Below are 12,029 nucleotides of genomic sequence, written 5' to 3' on the forward strand. Positions count from 1 at the left end.
CTGGGCAGAGAATCCGGGCGGTGCTGATTACAGGTGAGGCAGGTGCGTGTGCGTTTGCGGGAGCTAGGGGGACACGTGCGAACCCCAGCGTGTTTCATTAGAGCCCTGTGGGCACTTTATACATTGCTGTGGGTTGCAGACAACTGAGAACTGCTGTTTTTTTCTCTTTTTTTTGATTCTTAGCTACACTATTTTAAGGAGATAAGTATTCACACTGTAATGAAATTTCAAAATCATAGTATTTGGAAAGGTATAAAATGCAGCACCGTAACAGTTGGCATTGTTTTAAAATCTTGCCTTGATTAAAAAGAATTGTGACCTTGGTGATGAGCATTTAAAGCCTTCCTGTTCAGTATTGTCAAAAAGCTCCATCAAAGTTCTGGAAAAATACTAAGCTGAGAAGAAAGAACCAGTTTCACTGCCCAGGGGTACTCACTGTCGGCCGCAGCCGGGGGCTCGGGAGGCCAGCAGCTTCTGTCCGTCTGTCCCGGGTCTTGGTGTAGGCCCTCCCTCCAAGGCACCGCTGTGTCCGGGCATGGGTGCCGGCAGGGGAGAAAAGCTGGGGCCCTGCCACGGAGACGGCACCCCGCACACAGCTGGGAAGCCCCGCCGAGTGAGCTCGGTCAAGGGGGCAGAGCAGAGGCCGCGTCGCAGCAGTGAGAACACAGGCAACCCGGGTAGAGCTGTCGTCCTGCAGGCGGGGGCGCAGAGCAGGGGCCTCGGGGCGCGGAGAACCTTGACTTGGGGCCCCGCCGCTGTTGACGGGGGGGCGAGGAGCAGTGACCGTGGCCGTGGACACGCAGCGGCGGGCGACCGCCGGCACGGTGGGCGTCACGCATGGACGGACACTCAGGTCGTCCGGCAGGCCGAAAAAATCATAGGCGCCTTCATTTGCAGCGAATCTCGAATCAGTGCGGACACTAACATTGCAGTGTATCTCGCTGTTTTATGATGAGAATCACAATAGCATTGATGCTTTAATGTTACCAGGGGATTGTCATTTAAAAGCTAATTTTGTTTGCGTATCCATTCACTAGCCCAGTTAGTAGTACATTAAGCATTCTCATTACTCCTGCATTACTGAGTAGGAAACGATTTTTTTTCTTTTCCAGGATTACATTCCATCACAGCAAGACATTCTGCTAGCCAGAAGACCCACCAAAGGCATTCACGAGTACGACTTTGAAATTAAAAATGTTCCTTTCAAAATGGTTGATGTAGGTGGTCAGAGATCAGAAAGAAAACGTTGGTTTGAATGCTTCGACAGTGTGACATCAATACTTTTCCTTGTTTCCTCAAGTGAGTTTGACCAGGTGCTTATGGAAGATCGTCTGACCAATCGCCTGACAGAGTCTCTGAACATTTTTGAAACCATCGTCAATAACCGGGTTTTCAGCAACGTCTCCATAATTCTCTTCTTGAACAAGACAGATTTGCTTGAGGAGAAAGTGCAAATTGTGAGCATCAAAGACTATTTCTTAGAATTCGAAGGGGATCCCCACTGCTTAAGAGACGTCCAAAAATTCCTGGTGGAGTGTTTCCGGAACAAACGCCGGGACCAGCAGCAGAAGCCCCTGTACCACCACTTCACCACGGCCATCAACACGGAGAACATCCGCCTCGTCTTCCGCGACGTGAAGGACACCATCCTTCACGACAACCTCAAGCAGCTCATGCTCCAGTGATGTACAGAAGACTTGCTGTCTTCATATCTTTTTGTCTTTTTGATTGTTTTTGGTTTGTTTTGTTTTTTTAAATAGAAGTTTACAACAGGAATTAGAAAAATCTTGATTCTGTGTTTAACTTCTTGGAAATCTTAGTCCTTCTTCTGCGGCCTTCGGTTGTGGCTGAGAGCTGCTGAGTAACACACGGCCAATATCTGCTGAGGCTTGGCTTTGATCTCTTTCACTCCGGCTTCCATTGGAGTGGAGTCATTTCCTGCCAGACCTCAGACAAGGCATCCCTCAGGCTTTAAATTCTTCCACTTTTCAAACTGAATTCTCCTGTAGTGCCAAGTATAGAAGGTGTCCTTAATATTTGTAGGTCTGAGGTTAAGAATGTTTGGTTCTAGAATGAGTGAGATGCCTTTTGTTCGCCCTGCAGGTAGCAGCCACACTTGCGCCCAGCTTCATGGTGACCTGTTCTGAAAGGGCCACTGGAAAAATGTGTGATCTAAGGAATGGCGTTCTGTAGCTTCACCCAGATTTAGCCTTCACGGTTTTCTGATTGCTTATATACACAACAGTTGTTTTGTTTTTTAAATTTCTGTGGTTTCTGAAGGCAATATTCTGGTGTGTTTAAAGTTTACATGAGGATCTCTGGTCTGATGGTAATGAAAGCTCACAAATGGTCCAGGGGAGCACAAGGCAGGTGCATGCCATCCGTAGTGTTTTGATTAAAAGTCATAAGTGAAATGTAATTTGCCCTTTTCATATTTAAATATCATGTAATCAATGTGCCATATGGGAAACATTCTGGCCATAGCAGCAACTAAAAAAGTGCAAGCAACCTGATAACAGAACTTTCTAAATGAATACACCCTTTCCCAAGAATATTATGTGTTTTACTCTCAGACTTTGAAATCCTGTCTCAGATGATGTGTGTCCTTACAGTGGGATCACTGCTGCACCATCACAAACATTGTTCTTTCGCTCTCCTGTCTGTTCCCATCAACTCCAGATGGCGGCATTTATGGGACTTTTTTGTTTTTTTGGAGCTTGCCAAGGGCAGTATTTTCCTGTCACACTATTCACTATTATATGAGATTCTTATTCATTCTTGGTGTGTCTCTAAAAGAGTATGTATGTGTTTGCAACATTATTGTTTACGAAATTCCAGCTTTCTTGAGGTACATTTTGAAGGTTTCAAGGATACTTCCAAGAATAAGTAGTAATTTTTTTAGTTCATACTGAAAGGTGATTACATTTGACCTCCTCCACCACTTACCAAATTAAAATATACCCATGAAGTAGCTTTGCAATTACAGATACATTCATAGTGAACTCATCAGAGTGGCTGGTTTGCAGTACTAAAAATACTGCCCTGTAGGTCATACGTAGTGTCAGAATTGGATTAGAGAAACAGATATACAAGACTGGTGACAGTTTGGAAAGTCTGACGGCTTTTCTTCCTTTCCTGAAAATTGTGATTAAGACTGTGATATCTTTCACTTTACTGTATAGCTGACTGTGTTCTCAGGTATTTTATTGGCTAGAAAGTCCTTGAAAGATTGGTCAACATTCTGGATCATCCAGCCTTTCCAAGACAGTGGCTCTGGGTCTGTCTTGCTGTCTAGTAAGAATAGGGCTTTGCAGTGAACTGACCAGGGATTGTTCTCAATGTACCTGACTTTTCTTGCATTTGAAACTCCACCATCATTACACCCATAACTGCCAGTGTTTTCGTGTCTTGGTAGCACCTGAGCTACTGACATGTAGCCCTACGTCCTGCTGCAGGCGTCCATAGTACAGCAGAGTTCATGCACATCGGAATGGTTCTCTATCTCGTGCTTCTTACCAAAAAGAGTGCATTGTTTAATCCACAGAGTTAGAACATTTCAGGGCTGAGGAGTATCTCAGTATGTGCACAGTAACATGGACACTTTTGGTGGAAAGTCTGTGTGTAAATTTAGCAGATGGTCCTTTTGAATGGCCGAAACATCATTTCACTCCAGTGTACGTACAAAGAGGAAGGATACTCTCAGTTAAGTTATATTTCAGATCTGAAATATATGATATGAACCATAAATACTGCCTGACAAAGCACCATTTTGACTACCACAAAGAAATGTTAAAACACCAAATAGATAGGATATTACTTTGGGCATTTGAGATTTCCTTTCCTGACGTGTGTGAAGTCTCAAAGTCAGCCTTCTTTTAAAATAAAACTCAGCCTATATTTGGAGGCAGTAAATTCCTTAGATTTAATGGCAGGCTGGTGTAGACACTCAGTGGAACTTTACATTTCAATTTGAAGGCTTTGAAGGAGTCCTATACCTATAGCATGAAAACCAGACCCTTTTGAAATACCGCTGTGTGCAGAGGGAGACGAGATTCAGTGGACAAAGTTGAAAGGGTGCTCATAGTTTTCCCTGGCCTGTTTCCCCCCCAGTCTCTAAAAATGTAATTTGGATCTAAAGCTGTTCAGTGTGTTTGATTTTCTAAGTCTTCATGGTTATGATTTGGAATAAAATGTGCCCAATTCTCTATTACGTTCTGTTCTCAAGTCTGAATGTCTTCTTGCTTAATTCTTAAGAAATGTCACACAAGTGTCTTCATTGATCTTGAAGAAATTTATAGTATACAGAGTTGCCTTATAAATCACAGAACAGCACAGATTTTTGCCTTGATTATTTTATAGGGAAGAGGTTTTGTCAAATGTTTTTCTGAAGATCCAAATAATTTAATGCCTCTGCCACTTAAATATTATTTTTAATAACCCGTATCATTGCTTGCTGCCAAATATTACATTGCATTGAAATCTTCTTTTCAACTGTATTGTCTGGAAAGGGCATTTGACAGAGCACAGCAGCAACCAAAGAAGGCATCGTGGAGTGAAAATGATTTGGCTTGGTTTGGTTTGGTTTGGTTTGAAGCTGCACTGGCGTGTATTTTACATGGTGAAGGTCCTCTAGTTAAACTCCCAAGGGAGGTTGTTGAGGGAGGTCCTTGTTCAGTTGTTGGCAGTGGTCAGTATAAAGTAGAAGAAAGTAAGATTCCCTTAATACCAGAAGTGATTAGAAGTGTTGGTTCAGACTCACAAAAATCATATGCCCCAGAATTGTTTGTAAGCGGGAAGGAGTAAATCTGAACTTCCAATGTAGACCCAAATACTTGTATTTATGCTTTTGGTAAAATGTATTTTCAGCATTAGTACACATATCCGGTGTTATGCCTTATTTATGTGAAGAATAAAGTTACCAAGTTATGTTCTGTTATGTTCTGAAACTCAAATCACTATTTGAGAAACCTTCAAATTGGTGCTTTCATTATATAATGATACATTTAGACAAAACCCCAAACCAAGCCATTTGAAACAAGATTCTCTTCATTGCAATTTGTAGCAATGTTATTTCTGTATATGTAATGAGAAGGCTAAAATATCAGTGTTAACTCTTAATTTCTTGTTTGAATCCATGAAATCATGCCTGTAAAGCTCAGTCAAACATTTGTAATAAACTCCCTAATAAATCTAGAGACAGTCACTCTGTTACCTTTTCATTTCTTTTAGTTTTAATTGAGGGATCAAGAACAAATTTTGCATGTCTTTTTTCAGTTGGAAATCTGACTTTATCTCTCTTTCCCATCATTTCAATACATAAAGTTACATTAATTACAGATGATCTGTCCATGTGTTTGTGCTGCTGGACAGAAAGTACTGGGTTTTTTTTTTCTTTTTTTTAAGTGATAGGACCCAGGTTGGCTTTTCAGTGTAGTAAACATGAGGAAGGGAGGGACTTGTACGTGAGTGGTGTGTACATGTCCCTCTGTTCCAAATAAAGCAAATGATAGTACATACCCATTATTTTATGGTACGAGGTTAGGGCTTAATAAATTTATAGAGAGATTAAAGTACAAGTCTAAACCGGAACATTTTAAACAAGTTGAACTTTCTGGCCTTTTCAAGTACCATCCAGTTGATACTAGCCTTAGGCTGATAAGTGATTATTAACATAATTTGAAGTACCAGTGTTTGTACCACTAGCATTCTTATGTCTGTACTTGAATGTATAGTTAGCATTTAAATAACTCTGTTCATTCTTGTGGCATCTAGGTCTAACCATCTGATTTCTAATGCCAGAGCTCGTATGGAACAAAAAAGTGTTAATGATAGGGCAGTAATTTCTGGGTTGATAAGAGATTCTGCGACCTTTCCAAAACCACATTACCTTTGATAATGATGAGAATGTCCAGATGGATGGAAGTAGGGACCCCGTATGCATACATCATCAATCAGTGAAGGTCATGATAGAAGTGTGCTACTTACTTGTTCTCTGATTTGGGTTTGTCTTTGGAAGGCTTGTTTATAATATTTCTTGCCCTAGTAAAAGGGCTGCATTTGTTCTCAAATCATGCCTATTTGATGGCTCTAGGAAAAAAACAGAGGGGGCAGGTAGGGGTTAATTCTTGGAAAGTATATGTAACAGTGCAACAAACGATACCATTTACCCTTTCTTCACCTCTTACTTGAAAGCAGAATCGCAACATGTTTAATGGCTTTTCTCTACTAGTCTAAAGGTGGAGCTCATTGACCACGGAAGCCTTATCAAAAAGTCTATTTCGTAACAACCTCATAGATACTGTACCTAACAAAACATGATTTGTATTAGCTCTGTATGAAAGTATTTGTGGCTTAGGATTTTTTATACATATATCTTTTTATAACTCCCAGAACTGAGCACATTATCTGATACTGTTGTAAATTTTTTTTCTGTCAGTGCTTTAGTTCAGGATTGGCAATAAATTATTTCTACAGGAGGTCTGAAAGTGGAAAGAATGGTTTGATTTGATAAAATGAGTTGCTAGTCATCCAGGCTTTTTACTTTTGTACATATTTTGCAAACATTTTGCCTCTTGCTATTAATATTTGCTTTGTAAAAATTACTGACGTTTAATAAACATTTATAAACTATTCCATACTATGATGTTATTTAAATCTGATTAAATGTCAAGTGTAAAGCAGACACTTAATATTTTAAAGCAGAAGTTTCACCCAGTGACTGAAAGCACAGAAATCGCTCTTTTGTCAGATCTCCAGCAATACTTTGACTTAATACTAGTCTGTAAACGTTTCCTCACTGAAGACGGAGATGTGGGCTTCAAGAACGTTCCCAAACACTTGTTTTGATGTGGGGAATGGGGAACACCCACTTTTCTCTCTGCTCCTCTTAAAATCGCTGAAATTGCCCTAGGGTGTCTCTGGGCTCACGGTTTGTCCACCTGCAGGAGTAATGCTGCTATGTCTTTTGTCGTCAAAATAGCGTTTTAAAAACAAACCAACATGTTACACTCCTTTTCTTGTTTCAAGAAACTTTAAGATGATGATTTACAGAAAAATTGCAAAGATAGTAGTTTCCCTGTACTCCACACTGTTGGCAATAGTTTCCCCATTTACCATCTTGCATTGTACTAATTAACATCTTGCATTATACTGATTCACCATATTGGTTCAAAATTAACGAACCAATATTGGTAATTTATCCTTAAGCCCATACTGTATTCAGATTTCCTTAGTTTTTTCCTGTTGCCCCGTTCTGTTCCAGAATCCATCCAGGACACCATCTTGCATTGATTTGTCCTGTCTGAGCCCCTCTCGGCTATTACAGTTGCTCAGGCTTTCCTTGTTTTTGATGACCTTGGCTGTTTTGAGGAGGAGGAATGCTGGTCAGGTATTTTGTAGGTTGTCCGTCCGTTGGGATCAGTCTGGTATTTTCCTCGTGATTAGACTGGATTCTGTGTGTAGGGACCACAGAGGTCAAATAACCACTCATGAAATCACGTCACTCATCTTTTCCCTTTGCAACTTCAGCTAAATTAGAAGTTGTTAAATAACTTCTGGTATGTTTATAACTTTTCTTTAAGTGGCGTTTGTGGGAAGCTGAGCGTGTACTTTTCTTCCCCAAAGCAGAATGAAGGGCCTTTTCCCACAATCAGAATTGCAAAGCAGGTGTGAATAAATGTTCAGTGGTGGTGGCTATAATCCAGGACTGGTTGGTTCCAGGCCTTTCTGGCAAAATAAAAATTGTGTCCAAGTGCTCACCTTTACAGTGAGATTTCACTGTTGGTCCCAAGAGAAACTGAGATAGAAAATTTGGGGCTTAGAGATATTTACAAATCTACAAATACCTACAAATCTGTAGATTGGAAACAGGTCATTAAATTAGCCTTCGTTAGACTTAAGATCTTTTAAAATGGAAACAACTCACTTGAGCATTTGAATCCTCCAAAGGAAACCAAGAATTCTTTACAAAAAAAAAAGAAAGCTTTTCTTAGGCTATTGTTGGAACAAGAGAATATTGATCTGTCGGTGGAAACAGCTAAAAAACTATTGTCCACTAAAGTGCTGGGCACCATCACAGAGCCTTGGCATGAGATGCTCTCAAAATGACCTGTTCCGTTGCCCACAATGTGGGTTGTTGAAAGAGAAAAGAGACTTTGGTCTCTTGAGAATGCAGGAAACTCGCAGTTCATAGGTTAAACCAGAGGTTGGTTTGGTGACGGGAAATTTGGCAAGTCCTCAGAAAAGGAATGACTTGGGCATTGTTTTAAAAGACATATTGTAACTTTGCCTCAGAAGTGAGTGGGGCCCCTGGAATACAGCATCGCAGCTAGAGGAAGGGATATCTACCGAACTCTTGTCCCCTGCACTTCCGGAGCAACCATTTTCCGAGTCCACCAAGATGACAAAAGGTTCAGACAAGGGTTCCATACAAAGTAACTATTCAGGGCAGAGGGTTAAGCTTCTGTGCTGGCCCCAAGGATACAGAGGGAAGTTATGTCCAGAGTGAACATTTATACTGAGTGGAGGAGTGTGTTGATTTATCTTTTCCCCATGAAGGTACATGATAGGAAAACAAGCAACAAAGTCTTTTTAAAAGTCGATCATTCTTTTGTAATTAAGTCCACGGCCGCTTTAGACTTGGGCTTGATTTTCCTCCCCTGTCAAACGTGGAAGAAGAGAGTTAACTCATAAGATGCCGCGAGGTCAAACACCACTGACCTCGGGAGAGGAAAAGTAGAGTTGTTTTCTTCTTCTATTATTCTCCATGGAAAATCCCAGTGCTTGTCGACTTGGAGATTTAAATCACTGGTTTCATTTAAGGCCAGAATGAGTATATTGAAACTTTATCCCCCAAAAAAGAGCGTCACAGCACCCAGGGCTCAGCGGTACTGATGAAATTCCACATTCGAGCTAGTGTTGTCCAGGCTGCCCTTGCATTTCTGCAGCAGGTTATAGTTTGGGGGAAGATACTATAAATCAATGTAAAGGAGGATGACATTCCAGACCAAGGGTGGATGCCCAACTTTATGGCAATAATGACCGTCAGTGTAACGCAGGTGCACTGGACAGCACAGCCCTCTCGAAAGTGCATGAAACAGATGTTCAAACCCCTGTCCAACATTCAAGGCATCAACCTCCCTCTCCAACCAGCCTGCCCTTCCAGCTTCCTTCACACCAGCTGAACTAGGTAGCTGTTTTCCCCATGTCTCGCCTCTCTGGTTCTCTTGGCCATGGGCCAAATCCTGCTCACCCTTTAAGGCCTCGCTCTGATGAAGATGGCAGGATGTCTACCACCCCGAGGCTGGAGCAATTTCTTCCTCTGTGTGCCCCTCCCATCTTACTCCTCTCTCAGGGCACTTAGTGTAGAGCGATTTACGTTCACGTCTTAATGCTTCTGCTCGACGGTGACACGAATCCGACATTGTTACACAGATGCTTTTGCTAAGCTCCCTGTGTGCCCGGCTGACATGTCTGACTGTTCCCAAGAGGCACCAACACAGGGTCTCCTCCTTAGGAGACTCACAGTCCAGTTGTGACGGGAGCCTGAGTGGAACCAGCCTGAGGAGAGGTGGAGAGAACTTGTCCCTACTGTGTGGACAAGTGGCCCTTGAGTGGACACGGTCACTAACTTAAGGAGCTTAAGATTAGACCAATTATCTGGGAAATAATGAGCTTGAGCTCAATGGTTTCCATGTTCTTTACTACTTTCAGATTCTTGAAAGCCTTCTAGAATATTCCCACTTGCAACAAAAATTGTTCATAGCGTAATATAGTATTATAGTCTATAATACAAAATTCCGGGAATTCCCTGGTGACCCAGTGGTTAGGACTCGGGGCTTTCACTGTCAAGGGTGCAGGTTCAATCCCTGGTCGGGGAACTAAGATCCCGCAAGCCACTCGGCGAGGCCAAAAATAATGATAATACAAAATTCCTATGATAAGGTCTTCAAATTTTCCTGAAAAAAAAAAAGAGTAAAGAGAGGGACTTTATGGGGAAAATTTTAAGGATGTGTCTTTGAGGACCCTAAGGGGAACTCAGTAGGTTTTTGGAAAAGTGGCCCCCACGGTGTGTGGTTATTTTTTTTCCTGCACTCTTTTCCTCATGAGGAATGTCCTCGTAACAGGCCATAGATATTCAAGGGTGTGGTATTAGTCTTTCTGAGGTGTTGTAAGTCAGGATCTGGTAGCCTCCAAAACTCACTGGAGTGTTCAGATATGTGAAGGTCAGATTCATTCATTTTATGGTCATTATTTTCGTTCAGCCTGCTATGAAAAGCACCATAGACTGGGTGGCTTACAAACCACAGAAATACATTTCTTAGAGCTTGGGAGACTGGGGGTCAGAGACCAGGGTTTGAGCAGAATCAGGTTCCAGGGAGAGCCCTCTTCTGGTTTGCAAACTTATCTTCACTTAGCTGGCCTCTTCCAAGGGCACTAATCCATTCATCAGGGCTCCACCCTCATGACATTAATCACCTCCCGAAGGTCTCACCTCCAAATACCATCACATGGGGATTAGGGCTCTGACATGTGAACTTGGAGGGGATGTAAATATTCAGTCCATAACAGTCATCATCAGGATTGGTTTCAATCCAGCTTGATTTCTGCCTTTTTTTCCCTCTAAGAAGGACCTGTTTTTTGTTTGTTTTCAGTGATCAGTGCAGGGATAAGAATCCAGCAGCTCCTGAATATCTTCTGTCTAACACCTTTTTTGGTGTCAACTTTCTCCATATAATACCAAAAACTTTTGGTAAAAAGAAAAAGAATCTCCCCAATCTTACTAGGCTATCACAGCCACTGTAAATAATTTTAATGGTTCTGTCTGGTCAGTTTTCCCTATATATGATTCATTAACATGTCATTAGCTTAAGTCCCAATGATAACTTTTTTATTTTTAAGAAATTTTATTTATTTATGGCTGCGTTGGGTCTTTGTTGCTGCGTGTGGGCTTTCTCTAGTTGCGGTGAGCGGGGGCTACTCTTTGTTGCGGTACGCGGGTTTCTCATTGCGGTGGCTTCTCTTGTGGAGCATGGGCTCTAGGCGCGCAGGCTTCAGCAGTTGTGGTGCATGGGCTTAGTTGCTCCGTGACACGTGGGATCTTCCCAGACCAGGGCTCGAACCCGTGGCCCCTGCATTGGTGGGGAAAGGTGGGGCGTTTGAGGTCTCAGAGCCCCCCAACAGGAGAGCAGCCCAGAACAGATAAGGCAGATTGGGGAGGATGCTGTGATCCAGGAGATTAAGACACTGGGACCTGGATGCCTCAAAGGAGATGGGAAGATGGAAAATAAAGTTAACCTATGTTTAAACTGTGCTCAGAGCCAGGGCTCTATGGGGAGAGCAGGAGCTGACTTGTTTTCTCTCTCCTGCACTGCAGACAACCTGCCCTCAAAAACTCAGAGCCCAGGTACAGCAGGGGTTGGACTGTGTAGTGAAGCTGAGAACCCAGGCACTCTGGGAAGACAGTTTCTAGGGGAAACACATCCTGCATCCCAAACACCCAGCTTATAAATGATCTTCTGGACCCTGTCCTACTTGCAAACCAAGGCTTGATTTGCCTGTAATGGGCCAGCTCCGGCAGTGCCAAGGGAGAGAGGCCATTAGCAGAAAATGAAAAGCAAACTAAAATCTTTTAGTCCATTAGGTTAAAAGGGGATTTTTCTAACTTTTATTATTTATGATTTGTGACTTCAGTTACTGTTTCCCGGAAAAAACAAAATGTTACAGTTCTGCTTCAACTTACTGGAGCAAATAGATGCTTATCATCAATCACACTGCAAATTGCGAAGCAGTCCTTCGCCACGGCCTTTTGTGCTGTGGCCTCTTTCTGTAGTTCTTTGATGTCTTGTCAGGCAAGTTATTTTCTGAGCCTCAGATAGTTTCCAAAAAGCTGCCACAATCTGTGTGTGTGTGTGTGTGTGTGTGTGTGCGCGCATGCACGCATATATATACACACAAATGTGTGTCTATATCTATCTTGCAAATGAACATAAGCAAACTCAGTGAAATGAGCAAACGCAGACTTTGGTTTT

The 12,029-nt window shown here is 42.2% G+C and overlaps 1 protein-coding gene across 1 annotated transcript in view; it reads left to right on the top strand.

Annotated features, from left to right (window-relative positions):
• The window catches only part of GNA13 (G protein subunit alpha 13), a 41,643-nt gene extending 35,036 nt beyond the window's left edge, over positions 1-6,607 (top strand). Inside the window, exon 4 of the mRNA XM_081219686.1 lies at positions 1,113-6,607. Within this exon, the coding sequence (XP_081075812.1) occupies positions 1,113-1,685 (573 nt within the window). The 3' untranslated portion in view covers positions 1,686-6,607. The remainder of the gene's footprint in view (positions 1-1,112) is intronic.
• Positions 6,608-12,029: the final 5,422 nt, after the last annotated feature.

This window comes from Mesoplodon bidens (genome assembly GCF_964165515.1).
Source record: "Mesoplodon bidens genome assembly, chromosome: 19".
Lineage (NCBI taxonomy): Eukaryota > Metazoa > Chordata > Mammalia > Artiodactyla > Ziphiidae > Mesoplodon > Mesoplodon bidens.